Source organism: Nothoprocta perdicaria, unplaced genomic scaffold, assembly GCF_003342845.1.
Source record: "Nothoprocta perdicaria isolate Ctin4 unplaced genomic scaffold, notPer1 scaffold_270, whole genome shotgun sequence".
NCBI lineage: Eukaryota > Metazoa > Chordata > Aves > Tinamiformes > Tinamidae > Nothoprocta > Nothoprocta perdicaria.
Genome location: NW_020455500.1, coordinates 495598 through 517235, shown reverse-complemented (window position 1 = coordinate 517235; position 21638 = coordinate 495598). Strand labels below are relative to the sequence as shown.

The window sequence follows — 21638 nt, the reverse complement described above, 5'->3', positions numbered from 1 at the left end:
TCCGCGCGCGGCCCCGGTGCGCCGCGCTGCGCATCTCCCCCGCCCGGCAGCGCGGAGCCCGCGCCCCCGCAGCTGCCCCTGCGTCCCCTTCCCGTGCAGCTCGGTGGGATGCGGAGGCGCGCGGGATGTGAAATGAGTTGGCGAGGTATCAGCCACAAGGCATCAACGGCAGCGCCGCGGCCACCCGGCACCTCCCAGCACCGGCCAGGGCTGCAGAGACCTCCCCGGGGCAGCAGGGCAGAAATTCCCCCCAGCCAGTGCAAGGAGGGATGAGGGGCCGTGCAAGAAAATGGATCTGACAGGTGAGGAGAAGCTGAACCTGGACCTCTAGTGCTTGAAGGTAGCAAACACTAGGGCGGGGGAAGAATTCCTCAGGGAAAAGGCGCATAAATCTGCAGAACAACAGCGTGCTGAGCACAGAGTATTTAAAATTAGGCCAGTTGCAGGCCTGGAGGCTGCTGAAATGTGTGGCCTTGCTCGAGGCGCAGGCTAAGGTGGCACGGACCCGTCCTCTGATGGCTGCAGGGGCAAAGCGAGCAACGCGCGGGAAGTGTGGGACATCTAAGTGTCCCATACGGGTGGGATGAGCTTGCAGCGTTGGGATTAACGGAGGAGTTTATGCTTCAAGCTTTAAGCAGTTGGGATCCTGTCCACATCTTTACTGCTCCTTGAGTCGCCTCCCAAAGCGCTTTGGCCCTGTGGTGGATGCCATCCGTGACACCTTGTCACAGTGAGGATGGACACAGGGACGGGGGTCAGACCGGGATGCTCCCTGAGCAGGCTGGGGCAGCTGTCCCAGGGAAGCAGGGAAGGAGCCGCAAGCCCTGCAGGAAGGGGTGGGAGGCCAGCGCCTCCCCATGAGAGGCACGGGACACCAAGTCCAGCTCAGCTGCCCACCACCTCCCACCCTGTGCCACCTGTGAACCCCGAGACACTTCATCATCACCAAAAGCAGCGGTGCCCACATCCATAGCACACCGATAATTAATGACTGCTCAGGCCGAGCTGCAAAACTGCCTCCCAAAGCAGTTTTGTCCATAGAAAAATGGCATTTTCCATCTGCAGAAACCACATGGAGCAGAGCCTCCCTGCCCGCTGTGAGCCCTTGGCACGTGCCCCTCTTGCAGCCCCAGCTGGGCAAAAGCAAAGGGTGAGACCTGTTCAGGAAAAACGCTTTAATAAGGAGCTGAACAGACACTTAGGAGAAGCATTTTGATCCTTTTGCCCCACTGCAGAGGGGAGCAGGTCCTTCCGCGCGTGCAGCACCGCAGCCTTAGCCCCTGCCAGCGCCTGGCCTTGGGAGGGCTCCACTGTCACAACCACCTTCTCCTTCTCCCAGCTCTAGCACTTGTCAGTGTCTAAACAGCACCTGCAAACAGAGCACCTGTCCTCAAGTGCTGCAGCACTTATGGATTTCACCTGAGCTTCCTACCAGCTTGCAGTTCCCTTCTGGAAAACCTGCATCTCCCGTTTTGGCTCTACGGCACTGGCCCTGCCCCAAGAGTCATTTAATTCCTACATATTTCTGGAGAGCTGCAGGTGTCATCCGATGGCATTTTTCAGGAGGAAAACAGCCAGGTAGCTGCTGCTTCCAGTCTATGCTGCTCCCTGATGCCACAAGTGCCTTGGATGCAGCTCGGAGGGGAGGAGAGCGGCCGCGCTCGACAGGACGCTGCATCTGCATCCTGCATGGCCAGAGCTCCTCCTGCGAGTATCAGCACATCCAGCTTTGCAGGGCGCTGCTGCAAGCGGCCAGGCTGGTACGTCCTGGGTCCAGAGGGGCAGATGAAGGTCTGGCCACCTCCAACACATTTGGTCTTCTTGGTTAGCTGGGCATTGATTCCGGACAGGAGCACTTCAGGGATACCAAGCATCCGCCGCTGCCATCCTCTTCCTACCAGCAGCCAGCCCGTCCTGTTTAAATTCAGCTTTGGCAGCTGCTCTTTTTACAGGTGCTAATTTCAGTGAAGCATCAAGAAATCCCAGGAGACGGAGCTATTTCCACAGCCCGAGGGCGGCGCAGAGCTAGGGTTTATCTGGCGGTGCCGGCATCGCCGCCCTTGCCGACGCTCCCACCAAGTCCTGCGGGAAGAGGAAGGCAAGCGTGAGGAAGAGGCTGGAGGTGCGGCCGTGGTCCTTAGAGCCTCCCCAGGTCAGTGGGAAGCAAGGGAGCCGGGCTGTCTTGTGGGTTCTCTCCTACAGTTGTGGCTTCCCTAGGAACGGGATGGGAATATTTGAGGATGGAGAGCTGGAGATGCTGCTGGAGAGCAGGACAGTGAATGGAGGTGGAGGAGAGTGACCCGAGCGCTCTATTCCACATGTGCCTTTCCCCAGCTGGGAGCTGGTGTCTTGCTGGTGCCTAAGCCGTGTGAATCCCCCAGCACAGTGAGGATGGACGCGCCGGGTTGGGTTTTGGGGGGGCTGCAGCACGTGCCCCCGCACAGTGCTGGGTCACACGTGTCTGAGCAAAACCCCAGGGTTTAAGCAGGAAGGGCCCTGCCGGCAGCTCATAAAGCGCAGAGGGAAGGTCCTTACCCAGGTTAAGCATTGGCACAACTCAGTTGCTGCATAACAGCACGGCCACAGCTTGAGGTCTGCATGTGCCCAGTCCTCACAGGCGCCTCGGTGCCCGTTTGTAGAAGAAAACTCATTTCTAATTCAATGGAGCAGAGGGAAAGTTTGCAAATGTGGCCAGGGTGGCACTTCCCCACTCAGAGGCAAACAAGTGATCTATTTTCAAGCTCTGTGTTTTTAAGAGAATCTGTTGATATCTTTTTTTGGTGCTGTTCCCTGCTCTCCAGATGGTCGTGCGCAGAGCTACTGCAGCGACTCCCCGTCTCCCCGCATCTCCCCTAGTCCCGAGATGGCCCCGGGCGTGCGCGTGAGCTCCTGCTCCGGGGGACCGCGTGAGCCGAGGGCGCCGTGCAGGGCAGCACTGCCCCCTGCCCTCCTTGCTGGCCCTGTGGGAGCCCCTGTGCCCTGGGCTGCCCCGGGCAAGGCAGGCTTGGCCTGCGGGGCAATTCCAGACATCCAAGGTGAGCAGGAGGAGAGCTTTCTGCACCCTAAAATGACCTGGGATGGGGGGCTAAGCTGCCTTTTGATGCTGTACGCAGGTCTCTGCAACTGGCCTTGCACAGTCCAAGCTGGTCTGTGATGGTCCAGCCCCAAAGAGCAGCAGCTGGAGCTCCCGGTCGGGTTCAGTTTCATTCCAAAGGGAGCCAAGCCCTGTGCTGTCCCGCGGGTCAGGGATGCTCCGCCATGAAGGAGGGTTTCCCTGCTGACCTGCTGGGCTCCCATCCTGCCCGGAGGGCTGCAGGAGAATGCGTTGCCTCCGGCTGCCTCTGGCTCCCACTCGTGGGCGGCTGTGTGACCAGCGGGAGCCAAGACCCTCCAAGGGACAGCACGAGTCTCAGTGATGCACAGGAGGGATAACCCTGGGGACACAGCCAGGCACAACAGAGCCCGAGGGTGCCCCAAGAGGGGAGGCCGCTCCCCGCGGTCCTTCCCCTCCCCTGCGGCGGCTCCTTTAAGAGAGAAGGCGCTGCTCGGATTTTGTGAATGGCGGCGCTCGCCCCCGCCTCGCCCGCCCGGCGCGCAGCCAATGGCGAGGCCGCTCCCACGCCGCCCTTAAAGGCGCCGTGCGCAGAAACCCGCGGCGCCGCAGCCCCTTCCCGAGCACCTGCGGAGCGTGCGGCCTGGCCGCTGTTCGAGACTCGATCCGAGCGGGTGCCCGCAGCGACGGGCGGCCACCTCTGCCCGCATGAGCCGTAAGTGGGAAGTGGGGCCGCTTGGGCCAACTGGGCTCCAGGGTCCAAGCTGGACCCTGATGGTCCAGCCCTAAGGAGCAGCAGCTGGAGCTCCTGGTTGGGTTCAGCTTCATTCCAAAGGGAGCTGAGCCTTGTGCTGTCACAAGCCACAGCAGTTGCATGCCCTCCCCTGATGTGACATAGCTGTGCTCTTGGAAGAATGGAGCATCGAAGCTTGCAAAGGAATCCCACATGGGATTGAGTTTGGGAATGCCGCCCATGGGAATGCACAAACGGAAAACAGCCACGCGCAGTGGGAGAGAGCAGCGATCAGCACCAGCATCAGAACAGCACCGCGCTCGCAAAGCTGCCAGCTGAGTTTGCCCCAGCTGCAGTGTTGAAATGGTGCCCCTGGAGCAGCCCTCATCGGCCCCACGTGTTGCAGGCTACAGGAACATCCCACCGCGCCACCGCAGCCACCAGCCACACAAGTCCTTCCCTTTAGTGTCCGTGCTTGGAGCAATCCCTTGGGAACAATGCCACGCAGTTCTTGCAAGGTGCTGAGGACAGCTACGGGTGCTCTCCAGACAACGAGTGGGAGGGATGCTTTAAGACATGCCCAGAAGGAGCCAGCACCAAACGAAGCCTGTGCTCACGAGTCACTTGGAAAGACTTGAAAATGCCACCTGGGAGCTGGATCCCCCCCACATCAGGAAGATACCTACAGGAACTGGGGAGAGGATACACAGGAGCGGCACAGGAGCACTCGCTCGGACACGGGGATGGAGGGGATTCCGCCCTGCTGAGCTGCAGGGGAAGGGGCAAGGGAGGGCGCGGGGGCCTCTAATGGCCTCAGCTCGGCCCTGGCAAGAGGAGCAGTGGGTGCTTCCATGAAAAGGGAGGGACATTTTCCGGATCCGTGCACGTCCCCTGTCCCACTCGCTGGAGCAGATGTCCCAGCCTGCGGGAAAGCACCCGGGGTGTTGCTGCTCTCGGCACAGCTCCGTATGATCCCAAAGCTCCCAGATCTTCACGTTGAGGTTGCTCTGGTTCTCCCAGCCCTGTGACTGCCTCTGCAGTGGGATCCTGGTCGTGCTCCAGCCCAGTGCCATTAGGATGCAGTGACTTCCCCTGGCTCCTGCCTTCCAGAGAGGAGGCAGCCGCCTGCCAGGCTCTGCATCCAGCCGGGATCGCGCCTTTAAGAAACGGGAATGAAAGTCCGTGTGTTTGGCAGAAAGCGCCTGGGAGATTTGTCACCAGCCTGACCAGTGGCCAGCTTTCCTCTGCGGTGCCAAAAGAGCCTTGGAGTCCACGGAGCATCTTCCTCCTGCCACTGGTTTTGGACACATTTGCTGTACGAGCGGGTGGCCATGTGCATCCCGTGGGCTCCAGTCCAGGGGCTCCAGCAAATTTTCCATCCTTTGCTGCAGGTGGAACTGAGAACGGAGTCTGAAGTTGGTCATGGAAGTGGGAACAGCAGGAGTCACTGGGAAAGCCGAAGTGACTTGGCGCCAAATGTCCTCGGAGGTGATGACTCCAAGTGACACAGCCAGGGCTGCTACCACATAAGCTGCAGCATCCTGGGGATGGGACAGCTCCGCTTTGGCCAGAGGGAAATTGGGAAACAGGAAAAAGCACTTGGGAAACAGGAAAAGCACTCGAGGAGGAGGAGGAGAGGCAGAGAGCGCTGGCCCTTGGTCTCTCGACGGCACAGGAAGGGCAGGGGATGTTTTCGGCTCCAGCTGGTGGGGTTATCGCAGGTGCTGCCGGCACTGCTGCGTGTCCTGGGGCACCAGCGACGGAGCCACTGCATATCCACGTTCCCGCTGCAGGAGGCGGCAGCGGCTGCTCCCCAGGGTGTCCCAGGCACCCGCCGGCCCCAGCAGGTCGGAGCAGCTCGAGCTCCGCCGTAGCCACCGCGGGAGGCGCAGGACAAAGTCGAGACAACAGGAAACCCGGTTACAGCGATGGATGCGATGGGTGCCCTGGCCCTGTGGTGGCTGCTAAAGCAGGAGGCTGGAAAGAGCAAAGCGGGGAGGAAGAGCGACCGGGAGGGCTTGGGGCTGGTCCTGCTTGTGTAGAGGGAGTGAAGACGCCGACCTGCTCAGCTTGTCTACGGAAAAGCCGGACACGGACTGGGAGCTGCCGCGAGGGAAATCCAGGCATGTTGGCGGGGATGATACCTGCCCATCCCCTGCAACTCCACCACCAGCAACTGGAAATTGGCTCCTATTTTTTCATTAAGGAGATAAGGAAGGAGCCTGGTTCTGCTTCTCCCAGCACATCGGCCCTGCTTGTCCCCATGGCCAGACCAAGCCAAGATGAGCTGCTTGCATAGTCCCACTGCATCCCTAAAATCCCCACCCTGCCCTTCCAGCATCCATAAAGACTTGGAGAAAGTTTGGAAGACAGAGAGAAGCAGACGGAGAGGGAGAAATTAAGCAGCAAGGAAAAAAGAAGGGGTGGAGGAGACATTGCCCAGTTTATTATAGTGCAGAACAAGAGGGGAAACGATTAAAAAGGAGAGAGCAGCAGCAGTGGAAGTTTCATCTTTCCCCTCTTTCAGAGGAAGGATCACGGCACAAACATCACCCCAAGCCCGCGCAGGTGCCCCGGACACGACGGCCAAGGAGCCGGCGGAGCCAAGCGGAGCGCGGGAGCTGCCGTATCCCGGTGCAGCCCGCGGCGGGGATGCGGCCGGGCGGGCTGCGCGGAGCCGCCCCGCTCAGTGCCGAGCAGAGGGGACCGCGGTGCCGCCGCCGGCGGGGAGCCTCACCTGGGGCAGGGCAGCACGGGTGCCCAGCAGCAGGTTGCACACGCTGGCCGGCGCCTCCGTCCTCCGCGCCGTCACCCGCACCAGCCGCGGCCCGGTCCCCTGCGTGCCGGCCTGCAAGGAGACACGAGGGCGGCTAGCGCGGGACGGCAGCCCCGGCCACCACCAGCCACCTCCCTCCGTCCCCAGGACCCGCACGGCTCCCCTGTGTGTCCCCGCGGGTCCCCGCATTGATTTGCTAAGTGCTTTTATTGATGGGCACCTTGCAGGAGCTGCAGCCCCCGTCCCTAAGTTAAAGGGGATGCAAAGATGAGGCCCCAGGGTTAGTGGAAGACTGGTTAGTCTTCCTAACTAGTTAGCAGGGGGAATCCTGGAAAGGGAAAAGGGCTGGAGCGACACGTGGAAGGCGAGCGGGACTCACCTCGGGGGGCTTGGCCGGGGAGCCGGGCTGCTGCCTGCCGGGCTCGGGCTCGGGCTCAGGGGCCGGGGCTGAGCGCAGCGTCAGCTCGTAGAACTGGTGGATATCTGCAAGAGAGCGTCAGGGAGGCGCCCGGAGCGCCCCATCCGGCCCAGCTCCGCCGCCTCCGGCTGCCAAGAGCAGGGGCTGGCGCGAAGCCCACGGGCAGCGGGAGAGATGGTGCAGCAGGGGCTTGGGGGGTTATTAAGACATGCAGGACCGTGCTGTGTTTAAGGACACGAGCACAAGCGCGGTGCCCGTGCAGGGGATGCCAAAGAGCAGAGGGAGGGAAGCGGAGCTGGGCTGCTGGCCGCAAGCAACAGATTTCCTCTGAAGAGCCCAAGTTGTGTCCAAATGAGTAAAGCAGGCAGAAATCAACGTGCAGCCGGTGCAAAGGGAGTGCTCGTCCGCACGCACGCGAGGGCCGGCTCGGGGCAGTCCCGCGGCGCCCGGAGCGGCGTCGCGGCCGCCGGGAAAGCAGCCGGGAGCTGGCGGAGCCCCGAGCCGCCGTCACGCAGCCGGACAAGCGGGACTTTGTTTCCCTGCAGAAAACATCTCTCCCTCCGCTTACGAAAACGGCCGTTGCGTAACAGGATGCCGGAGCTCCTTACGCGGCTCCGCTCGCAACGCGCCCAACTCCGGGAAAACACAAATGGGATTTTAGGAGCACAATTCTGTCCCCGTCTGCCACACACACTGCTGGCCAGGGGCAGCAAAGGGCACTGCAACGACATGGCCACGGGCATGTGCATAATTCAAGCTAATTCAAATGCATCTCTTAATTTAAATATATTCTCCTTTTCTTCATTTCCTTGGAACTTCATAGCTGGGATGTCGTGGCAGCAAAAGCTGATGCTGCGTGTCGCATCATACAGCCTGATTTCTGTCTGATCATGGTGTAAATCCGCTACAAGGAAGAGCGGTTCAAGACTTACATAGGGTAAAAGAGATCCGAATGGACCTAGCACGCCTTTCCCAGGCTGTTTCCCTACAAGTCCCGAGCTTTCCCTACAAATCAGAGCACGCAGGAGGTGGCAGGCAGCAAATCCTGGTTTCCCTACGTGCGACCAAGAGCCCCGCCGGAGCCGCGAGCTGCCGGCGTGCGTCAGATGCGGACGGGCACGGCCGGCGCGTCCCGCGTCCCGGAATCTGCACAGGCTCCTGGCGGTGGGGGAGGAAGCAATTAATGCAAATTCCTCGTTAAGTAAACACGCGGAGAGAAAGCAGGGGGAACTAATATCCTGTTAAACCAGTTAAGAAAGGGCCCTGGTAACGGTGCGGCGCTGCCTTGGCCCGTGCGGGCGGCTGGCTGGCTGCGGGCGCCTGCCCTTGTCCCCGTGCACGCGCTTGTCCCCACGCTTCGTGTCACCTTTGGAGGCTCCCAGCGAGCAGGCAGCACATGCAGCCAGGATGCCGGGTTGATGCCCGGGTGTGACGGGAGCACCGCAGGCCCCGGGGCCAGGGCAAAGCAGGCGGCCGCGTGCGCTGCATCGCGCTCTGCGGAGCCTGGCGGTGTCTCTGCTCGTGGCTCGGGCTGGAAACCTCTATGGGTGCTATGGGACCAAGACAAAACGTGCTGAGGTGGGTGCAGCTCCAGACCTCCCGGGTGCTGCTGGAGAGCACGGCTGGGGGCCCCGACCAGACGTGGAGAGGGAAGGAAACGGTGGTTTCCTCCCCAAGAGCTGGGAATGGTAACCTCGAGCTCGGCTCGCCTTCCCCCAGGGCTCCAGGAAGCAGCACTTAAGGAGAAGAGCAGTGAGCAATCCCGGCACGCTGGATATTCTGATATGGTCCCTGGAATTTTCTTCTAAACGTGTGCCCTAAGAGAAACCGCACGACCGGAATATGGCCGATTCCAGCAGGGAATGGAGCCAAGTGACTTCCAAGTCGAAAACATCCGATTTTGTTTGTGCGCTTTCTCTTTAATCCTTCACAAAGGAAGTGTCCTTTCAAGAGACACCCAATAGCAAGGTATCAAAAGACACCCTATAGCAAGGTATCCATGGGTTTCACACAGAGCTCTGCTGTCCAGCAGGACCCTGGCTGCGCTGTCTGATCCCGCACCGACGGCTACGCTGGGCTCGAAACGTCCCAGCCCGAGACAAGGCCGGTGTCCTGCCTGGCCCCTGGCGAGATGCTGCTGCCTGTGTCACTCGCGAGCACAAGAGGATCAAGGTGTGAGTGGGACTGAGCGGCTCCGACGCAAGGAGTAAAGGAAGGGACTTACCGAGCAGCGCCTGGAAGAGCTCGCTCTGGAAGATGTGCGAGACCTTCCCGATGGAGGCCTTCAGCTCCTGCTCCTCCGGAGCCCTCAGCGTGCTTTGGTATCTGGTCAGGATTTCCACTGCCCGCTCGGTGTCTGTGGGATGATGCAGGAGGAACAAGGTGTTAACACCAAAACGCAGGTGCCCGTCACCAGGGCAGGCTCAGGGGCACTGCCTTGGAGCTGTGGCCTTGGGATGACCTCAGGTTCCCTTCCAGCTCCGGATTTTTAAAAGAAACAGTGACACATGTTTGGATGAGCTTAACATTGGTCTTCCTTTGCAGGGAACTACCAGGGAGGCCGGTGAGCCCAGCGAACCAAGCCGAGAGCTGCAGAGCAGTCCTGCTGGGAAGCAGGACAAGGGCTTTAAAGAAGGAGGTTTTGCCTCTGTCTGGTCCTTGGAGGCCAAGCCCATGCTGACTTACCTCTCCACCTGCACAACCGCGGGCAGTCTGAGCACAACGGCCATCTCCCTGGCACAGACACTGTTTAGGAGCTGGACCTGTCCCTGTTGCACAGGGTTATTGGTGCTCCCATGAGGAACTCTGCATGGTCCACATCTGGGTCTGCAGTGAAGGTGACAGCAGCAGGTAACACCTGCCCCGTGTGCCTAATGCAAACTGTCGCAAACGACCTGCACGGCTTGCAAACCCCACGTTTCCATAGGCTGAAACGTGGGAATTGCTCCCTGTGGTGAGACAGCCTTGGTCAGCAGGAGCTGCTCAGTAGGTTCCTCCAGCTATGGAAAATGTTGGAGACATGGGGCCTTAGGGAAGAAGGATGGAGGGAGGCTGGCCAGGCTGGAGAGCTGGGATGAAGCGGTACTTTGGGTAAAGACTGGGCTTGCCATGGGACTGTAGCTGTAGGACCATCTTGGCATGGCAGCTCCAGAAGATCTCCATGTTTCCCCCAGCAAACAACTCCACAGATGGGAAAAGCCAATTCCAGCTCCAGATCCAACCCATTTCTCCAACAGGAGCAAAGTCCCATGGACTTTGACCCGCGCCAGATGTGACCCAGCGCTGGCGGCAGGGGAGCTCCCATGGACCTTGGGCCCAGCCCAGCCCCATCTCTGAATATTTCCCTTTGTTGCCGGCAGACAAAGGGCGTCTGTGCGAGGCAGCGGGGGAGGCGTCCCGGCCGCGCCGGGGACTCATCTCCAGCCCAGGGAACTCATGCAAGAGGGATGGCCTCGCTCATCCCAGGGCTTGCGGCGGGGAATCCAGGTCACCAAACAAGGGGGCCTGTGTGCGCCGGGGCCGGGCGAGTGTCACCTGCTGTCCCAGCGCTCGGCCCCACAGCGGCACTTGCTCCTCCGGGGCCGAAAGGGGAAGGGGTCCCGCTGGCAGCGGGTGGGACAGGGAAAGGCGCCTAGGGAGGTGCCACTAGCCTCACGCACAGGGATGCTCCGAGCTGGGCTCGGCTCAGTGCTGGGCTCCACAGCAGCTCGGGAAAGGTGGCGACCCCCTAGAGCATCAGCTCCACAGGGCTTCTTGGGAATCCTCGCGTTGGTGCCGAGGGTTTCACGTGGGTGCAGGGGGTTTCCTTTGCTGCAAGAGCAGACAGCGGCTGCAGCCGCTGCCGGCATCCCGCGAGCCGCGTTGAGTCATCGTCGCCGGGTCATCCCTGACCTTAGCAGCGGCGGCGGCTAACGCAGCGGGAGGAGACAGGAGCCACCAGGCTGCGGTGCCCAGAGACGGGCAGCGGGTGCACGGAGATCACCAAGGTGTGCACGGAGATGGTCAACACGTGCACAGAGATCAGCAAGGTGTGCACGGAAATCATCAACGTGTGCATAGAGATCAGCAAAGTGTGCACGGAAATCAGCAACACGTGCACAGAGATCAACAACGTCCCAGCCCAGGGCACAGGGCGGAGCGCGCCCAGTGCTCACCCTGCGCTGACACCGGGTGACAACAGGGAAAGGTGGCCCTGCAGCACCAAACCTGGGAAACCGCTGTACCCCCAACACATGCATTAGCAGGGGGACAGGAGCCCCTTCTTGCAACACCCCTCAGCTCCTTCAGGAAGGAGTGTGGGACACTGTGGCCCATGTCACTGTACCCCAAGAGGGCTGTGTCCCAGCAACAGGAGCCCCCCACGGCACCTGTACTTGTGGCCACCCTCCCCGCGACACCCCGGGGCACAGCGGGGTCTCCCCGACGGGGCTCCCCGGCACAAGGGCAGCCCGGACGGCGCCGGGGAGGGGAGCAGGGAGGGAGGCGGCGGGTGCCACTTGTTGCGCGGAGCCGCCGGGCGCCTCTTACCTTCCCTGCGGATCATCGCTCCGCGCGGCCGCCCCGCTCCGCTCCGCGCCGCGCCGCTCGCCGCCCGCGGCCGCCCCGCCCCGGGGCCGCCTCCCGCCGCCGGCCCCGCCCGGCCCCGCCGCGCTCCCGCGCCGGCTCCGCTTCCCCGCGCCGGCCGCTGCGGCTCCGTCTTTTATTGACATAAATAGCGAGGAACAAGTGACAGCGGCGCCCGTGTCGCGCGCGAAGTGACCGGGTGCAACGGGCACCGCTCAGGAGCCGCCTCGGACACGGTCTCTGCTCCAGCCCCTGCTCCCAGGGCCAGCAGCTCCCAGGGCACTGCCGGGCCCTCACCCTGCAAGCACCCAGGCAGCACCCCTGGGCCCAGCACTGGGGGAGGAGGAGGCTCTGCCCCCTCTCCATCCCTCTCATCTGTCTTCTACAAAGCCCCCTCCTCCCTCACAGCTCCTTCTACTGCCCCCCTGCCCCAGGGCAGCACCTTAAATAAGGTTTCCTAGGGATCAGGTCACCCCAGACCCTGCACCCAGCTGCCCCACTGCTCCAGAGCAGCACAGACTGCCCTGCCCTTGCCCACACCAGGGCTCAGATGCCCCCCAGCCCTCAAAGCAGCAGCCCTAGCTGAGGTCTTAGCAGAACTGGGGACAAAATCTGCCCTGAGCCTGGGGCCTGGAGCAGCCCCTGGAGCCCCCTGCCTAGGCCCTGCCCCATCCATGCTCAAGGGAGCAAGAAATGCAGCTCCTGGCTAGTTCTGCAGCACTCTAGGAACCCGGAGAGCTGCAGGGAAGGGGAAGCTCAGGAAGAGTCTGCACAGGGAAGGAGCCTTGGAGCTGGTCTGAGGAGCTTCCCCCCTTGAGCTGGGCTCGGCTCCAGCTGCCCCTCCCCAGGGCTGGCGCAGGCCGGAGGGTCACTCTTGCATCAGGCTGTTGATCTTGGTGAGCAGCACGTCTGTCTCGGACTCTGTGGGGGCAGAGAGAATGAGAACAGTCAGTGCAGGTGGCGGCTCTCCTGCAGCGGCTGGCAGAGCAGCTTGGAAAGCAGGTCTGAGGAGGCTGGGGGTATGTGGGGTTCCCCAGCACTATCCCACAGGACGGGCTGGACAGGAGTTCCCAGGGCTGGGATTCCCTTCCCAGTCCCAGCCATTCCAAACAGCTCCAACCCATTCTGCAGGAGCCTCTGGGCAACAGGGTTGGCTCTGCAGGCAGGGGGCAGCTCACATCCACGCGCCATTACCTGCTGCTTGTCTTCTCTGGGAGCATTTCCTAGGAGAAAGAAGAGGATCCATGTCAGTCTAGAACAGGGATTAAGTCTGTACCCTCCCAAGGGGTCCTGCAGAATGTCTTGTCCCCCAGGATGCTGCTCTCAGGACCTAGTGCCACTGGTAAAGGAGCAGCTCACAGCCCAGCACCCTCCAACCCCAATACATCAAGTCCTGCAGTGGTGAGTGGAGCCTTAGGCATCCAGCAGCTTGAGGAGGGCCCAGGCTAGATATTCAGCTGCAGCCTTGTGATAAAAACTCCCTCCATACACTTCTGTGTCACTAACAGCCAGACAGGAGCAGACTCCCAGGATCTGAGTCCAGAAACAGGCAGCAGCAGCTGGTACCACAGGCCTGGGCACAGCCCAAGCACCAGGGCACATTGCAGCCCGCCCTAACAGGCCTGCCCAGGAGAAGCAAAAGGGCCAGACTTACTTCACCAGGAGAAAGGCCCACATGATCATGAGGAAGGAGACGCAGTCTGCAACGATCCAGATCATCAGGTAGGTGCTGCTGGGCTGCAGGGCAACAAGACAGGCAATAAGCACCAGCCAGGGTCTGATGGCACAGTCCAAACTGCTCTGCCAGCCTGTCCTGCACTGGGCCCATTCCCATGCTAACCCCTCCCAGCACAGTACTGTGCTAAAGCCACCCTCCCTCCAGACAGCCACTGCAGAAGGAGACCTGCAGCTTTCTGGGGCACAGGCCTGCCACGAGCCAGAGCATCAAAGCAGGGCCTGTGAAGGATGGAGGGGTCACTTACCAGTAGCCAGATGGGGTGTTTCATCTCCTTCAGCACCTGGCAGGCATTGGTGGTGACAGAGCTCACCCCAGCACACCAGAGCACCGAGAAGAGCCAGGGCTGATTCACCACGTACAGGTTGACAGAGACGTTGTCCTGGCGGTACTGCCTGCGGAGGGACGGTGGCGGTGAGAGCGGCAGACAGCGGGGTGCCAGCAGACTCAGCTCGCAGCGGCCTGCACGCCTGGGACGCGATCCAGCTCCTGCAGCCACGTGGTGCTGCTGGAGAGCCACATCCAGGGCAGATTTGCTGGCAGTGCTAAGGACTGCAGCCAGCTCCATCCCTTGCACCAGCCCTGCTTGATGAGGCATGCTGGTCCACTAGGCTGGAGCGTATCCCCTGTTCCTCCCCACGCCGTGCCAGTGCTCAGCCTTGGCTGCTCACCTCTGCTGGACACTGGGACAGAGCTGATGCAGTGCTTACCAGACCTAGACACAGTGCTCTCACCTGATCTCCTCGGAGCTCATGTCCTGGTAGGGCAGGTTAACGTGCAGCAGCGGCTCCTTCTCATCCTGGAGTCTCTTCCGGCCATAAACCTGCTGGACGCCTGGGACTTGCTGCTTGACTTGCTCCCTGAATCCATCTGGCAGCCAGAGGATCTAGACAGGAGCCAGAGAAGACACCATCCAGAGAAGTTTGTGTTGCTCAGATGTTTCTTTACTGGCTAGAAACACACAGCCTGCTCAGACAGCTGCTTCCTGCCCCCTCTCCGTGTGTCTGCTCAGCTCTTCCATAAGCATCTCATCCAGGACAGCCTAAGGACTTGTCCCAGCCAACAGATAAACACAAAATATGCCACTTAAGGGCAAAAATAGTCCCAGCCTAAGAAAGCTGCAGCAAGACAGTTATGTCCTTTTGAGATCCTCACATAGATCTATAAGAGCATCCATTTGGCTCCAGTCCTGCAGCAAGAACACACCTTGAATCAGCAATAGGGTACAAGCCTTGGCAATAAACCCCTCCTGCCTAGAATTCCAAAAAGCCAAGAGGGAAAGTGCTCTTGGGTGCTAACTCATCCCCTCGGGGCACCAAGTCTTCAGCTGCAGAGGTTGGCTGAAGTGCAAGGAAAGGCAGGAGGCTGTAGCCAAAGGCAGGGAGCTGCAGACGCAGGGGTGGAATGGTGGAGAGAGGGCGGGTGCTGCAGAGAAGTGGAAACCCCAGCTTTGTTTCCTGCTCTCACTAGCAACCCTCCCTATTGAGTCACTGTTTACACATTGGGGTGGCAAGCACTGGGGAACCAGAGTATTGGGAGGGTTCTGAAGCTTCAGGCATTAACCCTTAACAGACAATTATTATTATTATTATTTTAAAAGCTAGATAACTCCATGATCTCCTTACAGGAGATGCTGTAAAGCTACCAAGCCTGAGGTTGGCAACTAACTATTCCAAGTCTCTTGTGTGCCAGGGAACCCCACAAGGAAGCATACAGGAGATGGGGAATTAGGGTTAACAAGGATACTCAGAAGGGTTGGCAGGCAGGACTCCACTGTGACAGGGCCCAGCAGCCACATTACCTGCTGTAGCGGGATGCCTGACTGCAGGATCGTGTCCAGCGTGGCGTTGACAAAGCTCTGGTAATCACTGTGGTTCTCAGGCCGGAGGTCAAACATGATGGAGATGTTGCTGTGCTTGGCCACCTCCAGCACCTCTTCCAGAGATGGGATCTTCTGCTTACTCGCCTGCTTGCGGTCGCCAGCAGAGAGACTCTGCACAGTGGAAAACGGCCTCCGCTGCAAGGGTGAGGCCGAGTTAGCCAGCACAGGCAGAGCCTGCAAGCCCCCAGCTCCCAAACTGGCACCTGACCCAGGCTCCCCAGCCTCCCGCACTGTCCTTCCAGTGTGGAGAAGCATGGGGCTCCTTCCCCTGCACACCCAGTACACATATTCCCTGCTCTGCACTGACAGCCCCATTCAAGCAGCCCCAGCACCTGTGGGCATTCAGAGCAGCTCAGCAGTTCATTAGTCACCTTTTGCAAGCTGAGTTGCTCCAGCCTCCTCCAAGTCCGGGCAGGCTGTGCTGCTCAGAGCAAACCCTGGCCAAGTGCATGAGCCATCTCCCCTCAAACCTGCCTCTTCTGTGACTCAGCTGAGGAGTCACAACAAACCCCAGCTGCAGCAGCCAGCTTGGGGTGTAACCGTACCCACGTGCAGCTCTGCAAGTGCTTCTGTACCTTTTCCAGGTATCTGCCAAGACCAGCACTGCAAAGGGAATATCCCCTATGGATCCCACTTCACCCATCCCTGATGAGCCACCCCAGGGGCACCCTGACCTCCAGGAACCAGCTGCCAGCATCCAGCTGCTGCAGGTCTGTCCAGTTGAAGGCGGTGCTGTTGAGCGAGGCCCTCTCAGGGAACACGTCCTGCACGTTGGTGGTCCGGGTGAGCTTCTCATCGTGCATGAGGAACGGGACCCCATCCGCACTAGCAGAGGAGCAGAGACAGACCATTGATGTTGCAGGTTGCTTGTTCCCTAACACTACCCTAGCTCCTAGTATCCTGGGGAGGCTGCTCCCCCCAGGCTTCCCTGTTGGACCTTTGCACAAAGATCTGAGTGTCTGGAAAGCACAAAGAATCAAGAGGCTAAGCCATGAACCACGAGGTTCCTCACTCACTGCAACAGTTGGGGGATTGCAAGAGGTGAGTTAAGAGCGCAGGGTCTGCCCTCCCAGCAGTGTCTTTCCCCTCCCAGTGCTTCCTTTCTGATGCACTGGAAGGCAACATCAGTGAAAAGAGGAGAAATACAGCTCCTACCCCAGGTCACTGGTGCACCAGACTGGAGCCAAACCCATACAGGAAAGGGGGGAAATGGAAGAGCCCTGTGAGCAGAGCTGTCTCTAAATGCAGGCTCTTAGTTTTTCAGATCTGTTTCCATGCACTCCATGAGTGATGTCCTTGGATACAGGCTGCTCCTCCCCAGGCCCCCGCTGCCCCCTTACCTCACCATGACGTCCGTCTCAAAGACCTGCACGTCGCAGCCCACTGCCTTGTGCAGCGACATGAGGGTGTTCTCAGGTGCCAACTGTAAAAGCAGCAGAGTCAGGGCAGAGGGCACAGGTGCCAATCCTGCCAAGCCATGCACAGCACCCAACAGCTCAGCAGCCCTAGGTGCTACCAGACTAGGCTGAATGGTGCCAGATGGGTACTGTGTGGGATCCAGGAAGGCTGGCAGGGCTGACCACAGACAGTCCTGCTGTGCAGCCCATGTTTTCCAGCCCCCACTGTGCAGCCCTGCTTTCTGCAGAGAATTGCACGTGCTGAGTCTGGCAGAGCTCAGCAAGAGGTTCTGCCCTGCAGGCTGCTGCACCCACCCTCCTCACCCACACACCCTCCAGCATGCACCAGTAGGGTCTGATGGATGCCCTGCAGCCAGGACAGCCTGCTCTACTCCAGCACGAGATGGTGGGTGCTGCTCACTCACCATAGGGGCCCCTCGGTGGCCCACCAGGGCTGGCTTGGGGGGCAGCTGGTTCTCCTCCATGATGCAGGGGGAGGTAATCATCAGGGGAGACAGGTACAGGGCAACCATCACTGCGCCGTACATGAGCAGCAGGAACACTTTGAGACCTGTGGATAGGCATGGAGAAGTGAGCATGAAGCACAAGGGAAGCATTTTGCAGGTCCTTAAGAATAAGCCAGGGCTGCGTCCCCTGGCATTAACCTGTGGGCATCCCCAGCATCGCTTTAAGAGCAGCACACATTTTCTCTTGGCCTATTATGTCCTTTCACCCACCCCAGGCTTCAGCAGGACTCAATCTGCTATTTGTGCACCTCCTTCACCTGCAAAGCAGCCAGGGCTGAAGCTGCAAGGGCTGGGCATGAGAAATATCAAGTAAGAGCAGGTGTGATGACACTGCTGCCAGCCTGTGAGCCCTGGGACCTGTTCCCTGCACACCCCTACCACGGTGCTGCCAGTGCTCCTGGCTGCGTGGCAGGAGCCTGGGTGCCCAGCACACACCAGGTGGAGGTGGAGACCTTGCAGGGTACCTGCGTTGCGGCTGTGGTAGATGAAGCTGGCCAGAGGCCAGGCAAGGAGCGTCATTCCCCCCACGACGCCGAGGTGCAGGAAGGGACCCGTTGCCTGTGGAGGCAAAGGCAGCGTCAGCCGGCTCCAGCTCAGCCCCATCCCCAATAGCCAGGTGCCTCATGGCTAAGGAGCCAGCACTGTAGCCAGCATCCATGGAAGAACCACAGGACCAGGCGAGGACTGGATCCCAGGAGGGGGTGAACAGGCTCCCCACTTCCCTCCAGGCACTGTTTGTCACCCCAGCTGCAGCAGGGTTGGGGGCACCTTGCCTGGCCAGGCAGAGGCCAGTCCCAGTGCAGGGAGGAGTTAGCTCCCAACAGCACACGGCTGTGCCAGGGTCCCACTCCCCACCCGCATCTTGTCCCCAGATGGCTGCAGCGAGGGAGTCTCTGGTATCGAGGTGACTCACCTGCAAGGAGATGTGAGCGCTTCTCCACTCCTCCGCCCACTTTATTCCCAAGCCTGTGAAGGCTGCAGCCACCACCAGGGCTGTTACAATCAGCAAGCTCTGCAGGGCACAAGGCATTAGGGGGATGCAGGGGCGACATTCAGGCCAGCTGGGCACTGACTGCTGCCAGCTCTCCTTGGCAGGGCAGGCAAGTTCCCAATGCCTCCCTCCTGCACACCCTACAACCCCAAGACCTACAACCTACAAGCAGGGCAGGCAGCACGTCCCTGCACCCCCAGCCTCTCACCTTGTGCACCCAGTGCAGCTTCAAGGGCTGCCCGCAGAGCTGCAAGCACAAAGCAAGGGCCTGCAGGAAGAACAGGACAACATCAGAACAGGGCTTTACCCCACACCTCAGCCTGAGGGCCTAGGTCCCCTCCTGCCACAGGAGGGATCCCAGGCCACTCTCAGGCCCAGCTGGCAGGGCTCCTGTGGGCTGGATGCTCTCTCAGCATAGGACGTGGTGTCCAGTTCATGCCCAGTGGTGCTCACCAGCAGCGTGGCCGAGTAGGTGATCAGCACTGCTGTTGCTATGAGCAGGACCAGGGACCAGTCGAGCCAGAGCTTCCTCTGCTTGAAGATGAACCTGTGAAAAGTGAAGGGGATGGTCAGTGGGGCAGAGATGTGGGGAGCAGGGCTGGATTCGGGGTGCTACTCACTCATTGAAGTTGTGGAAATCATTGAGGATGACAATGGCGAAGTACAGCCACACCAGCGTGAAGAGGAAGACACAGAAGAGGAAGAGGAACCAGCTGCAGTCGCACTGAAAGCCAGAGAGGAGTCAACTAAGCACATACCTGCCGGCCACCAGCTTGCTGTTGGGTGACGATACCCTGGGGGGCACCCAGCACATGGCAGACACTAGCAGGGAAGTGCTGAGCTCTGCTGATGCTCCAGAGAGCTCTCTTGGCTGGACCCACCATGAAGGAAGAGGGACCATCATCTCCAGCAAGATGCTGCTGTGCCAGGTTGGGGACAGACCCATGGCTGGAATAGCCTGTGTCCACACAGTGCCCCTGGCAGGGGTCAGAAAGAGGGGTGGAAGCCACTTCCACATCCAAGTTATCTGGGCCATCTGTGGACTAAGGGTAGACCAGTTGGATCAGAGGGTCAGGGCTGAGACGTTCTGTGACTTGGGGGACAGCCGTGAGTCTGGGGACAGCTCCTGCCCAGCCAGCTTGGGCTGGGTCCAGCTCCAGGGTCCTCCAGCCCCCAGCACACAGGGCAGCAAAGGGTGTCACAGGTGCTGAGCAGGGCAGCTGGCAGCCTGCCCGAGCTTGCGCATTCCAGGCAAGACGGGACAAGCAGCAGCAGAGCCGCTCCCATGGGAGTGGGAGACCTCAGAGAATCCCATGGCCTCACCCTTCGGAGGTTACAAATTACCGGGGACACCCCTGCCAGCACCTGCTTTGGTGGGGACCACATGCCGCCCGGGAACAGTGCCTCCCACGTGCCTGGCCAGGGACACTGTGCCCAGGCCCTGCCTGCCACACTCAGTCCACGGGAAGCTGCAGGGCTCTGCTCTGGGCATGCGTGTCCCCTGCCAGGGACATCCCTGCAGCAGGGCCCTTCCCCAGGCCAGCCACGGCGGGCGCCCCTCCTGGCATCACCTTGGTGGTTCTCAGGCCCTTCCTCTTCTCCTTGGCGCCGATCCATCGGCAGCTGTAGAGGCAGAGCAGGCAGGTGGCGCAGGGCCGGCAGCAGCCGGGCAGCTCGGCCATGGCGCCGTGTCGGGCCGGGCCGGCAGCTCACGGGTCCTGTGGGGATGCACCAAGGAGTCAGCACAGATGTCCCCACGCAGGGACGGGGCACCACAAGGCACTACTGCAGAGCCCTGAGCTGCAGCAGCCCCAATGTCCCTACCCCGGCACGGGGCGCACATGGGGACCCCTTTGCAGCCTCCCCGCAGGTGAGGGCAGGGCTGGGTGGCCCCGGTGCTGTGACACACACCAGGAATCCACACAGCCCAGGGCAGCCTGCAATGTGTTCCCAGCCCTGGAAGTGCCTGGTCTCCCTCCTGAGCCTGGGAAGCCGCTGGCCCCGGGTGGATCCGGCAGCCCTCCGGGGGCTCTGCCAGCAAGGAGGCTCCGAGGGGCCTGCAGGAGCTGCAGCCAGTGGCTCTGCCTGTCCGTGCAACAGCTCCAGGAGGGAAATGCCTGATCTGCCCCGGGAGGGGTCCAAGGACTGGATCCGGATCACGCTACAGCAACGGCCAGCATCACAACAGCACTGGAGGGGAGTGAGCAGTGAGATTCCCAGTGCCAGCAATGCCAGGCAGCGCCTCCCTCCAGCCACCTCCAGGAGCCCCAGATCCATTGCCACCTCCTGTCAGCCCCTCCGAGGGCCTGGAGCCCCCGTCCCTCTCCTGTCACTCCAAAAAGTCCCGCTGGGGCTGGCTCTCGTGCTGGACGCGAGGCCCAGGAGGCCACATCCTGCCCAAGCTGGCAGCACGAGCACGTCCAGCAGGTCCGTCCCAACGTGCTGACACCAGCACCCTGGGGTCCCCTGGGCAGCCCTTGGTTGTGCAGCGTGGCCTGCCACAAACCCAGGCCTTGGGGATGGTGCTGGCAGGGGACACACAGCACAGTTGGTGCCACCTCTGCTGTCCCCCACCACACAGAGAGTCAGCCAGGGGCTGTGCTCTGTCCCCAGCCACTCCAGCAAGGTGGCCCGAACACAAGGGCAGCAATCCATGGGACCGGCCCTCACTGGTGCCCAGCTACAAGCTCATACCTGTGGTGCTGGTGAGAGCAGGAGGTGCCGCGTCCCCCGGGCAGCAGCCTTGGCCAGCAGCTCCCGGGACTGCTTCCCATCCCCACACAGCCACCCACGCAGGTCAAGCACCGGTGCCTGCGGCTGCACAGGGCAGCCTGGCCATCCCGCTCCCAGGAGGATGCAATGTGCAGTGGGAAGGAGCACGGGCACTGGCCGGACCTCGCGGCCAGGCCGGCCAGCTCCGCGGGGCCGCTGCTGGCAGGAGCCCAGCCCCAGCGAGGTGCCAGGCGCACAGCCCGGCCGCATGCAGCTCCCCACGGCTGCTGCAGCATTTGGGGCAGCGCAGGGGGAAACGCCACCCTGCTCTGAGCTCCCCTGCAGCAGCAGCAGCAGCCCTGCAAGTCCCCCTGCTCAGGGCACCACTCGGCTGGTTGCGCTTCAGACCCTGCTCAGCTTCCACCATGGCTCGGAGGGCACAAACAGGGAGCCCTCCTGAGGCAGCTGCTGCCAAACCCCCCCAGGCACCCCATGGAGCTCAGCACGGGGGGCACAGGGCGCTGGGAGGGCTCCCGCACCCGCTGCCACAGCACTTTGCAGCTCGCAGCCCAGCAGGGACCTTGAAGGCCCTGGGGACAACAGGGTGGCCGAGGCCAGCACTGGTGACAGGGGGGACCCGCCTGCCTGCTGTGCAAGGTCCCCTGGTGAGCTCAGCTGGCACCAAGCACCGTCCCTGCACTCAGGCCCACGTGGGCACCCGCTGACCCTGCAGGAACAGGACTCGCAGGGACACCCCACTGCAGCCCCAGCACCCACTGAGGGGATACCCGCCACTGCAGCCCCGGCACCCACTGAGGGGGCACCCGCCACTGCAGCCCCGGCACCCACTGA

General features: G+C 61.2%; 2 protein-coding genes across 2 annotated transcripts in view; both read right to left on the bottom strand.

The window, feature by feature from the left end:
• DLG3 (discs large MAGUK scaffold protein 3) overlaps positions 1-11528 on the bottom strand; it is a 49628-nt gene extending 38100 nt beyond the window's left edge. The window contains exons 1-4 of the mRNA XM_026040919.1: positions 11507-11528; positions 9204-9335; positions 6941-7044; positions 6523-6633 (exon numbers count right to left, since the gene is read on the bottom strand). Of these exons, the coding sequence (XP_025896704.1) occupies positions 6523-6633; positions 6941-7044; positions 9204-9335; positions 11507-11522 (363 nt within the window). The 5' untranslated portion in view covers positions 11523-11528. The remainder of the gene's footprint in view (positions 1-6522; positions 6634-6940; positions 7045-9203; positions 9336-11506) is intronic.
• A 597-nt stretch (positions 11529-12125) lies between these two features.
• Positions 12126-21638, bottom strand: part of GDPD2 (glycerophosphodiester phosphodiesterase domain containing 2) — a 14206-nt gene continuing 4693 nt past the window's right edge. The window contains exons 2-16 of the mRNA XM_026040949.1: positions 19646-19792; positions 18695-18798; positions 18528-18621; positions 18283-18342; positions 17997-18095; positions 17548-17641; positions 16982-17127; positions 16500-16582; positions 15834-15984; positions 15079-15294; positions 14012-14163; positions 13525-13672; positions 13197-13279; positions 12737-12765; positions 12126-12463 (exon numbers count right to left, since the gene is read on the bottom strand). Coding sequence (XP_025896734.1) covers positions 12411-12463; positions 12737-12765; positions 13197-13279; positions 13525-13672; positions 14012-14163; positions 15079-15294; positions 15834-15984; positions 16500-16582; positions 16982-17127; positions 17548-17641; positions 17997-18095; positions 18283-18342; positions 18528-18621; positions 18695-18798; positions 19646-19756 — 1623 coding nt within the window. The 5' untranslated portion in view covers positions 19757-19792 and the 3' untranslated portion in view covers positions 12126-12410. The remainder of the gene's footprint in view (positions 12464-12736; positions 12766-13196; positions 13280-13524; positions 13673-14011; positions 14164-15078; positions 15295-15833; positions 15985-16499; positions 16583-16981; positions 17128-17547; positions 17642-17996; positions 18096-18282; positions 18343-18527; positions 18622-18694; positions 18799-19645; positions 19793-21638) is intronic.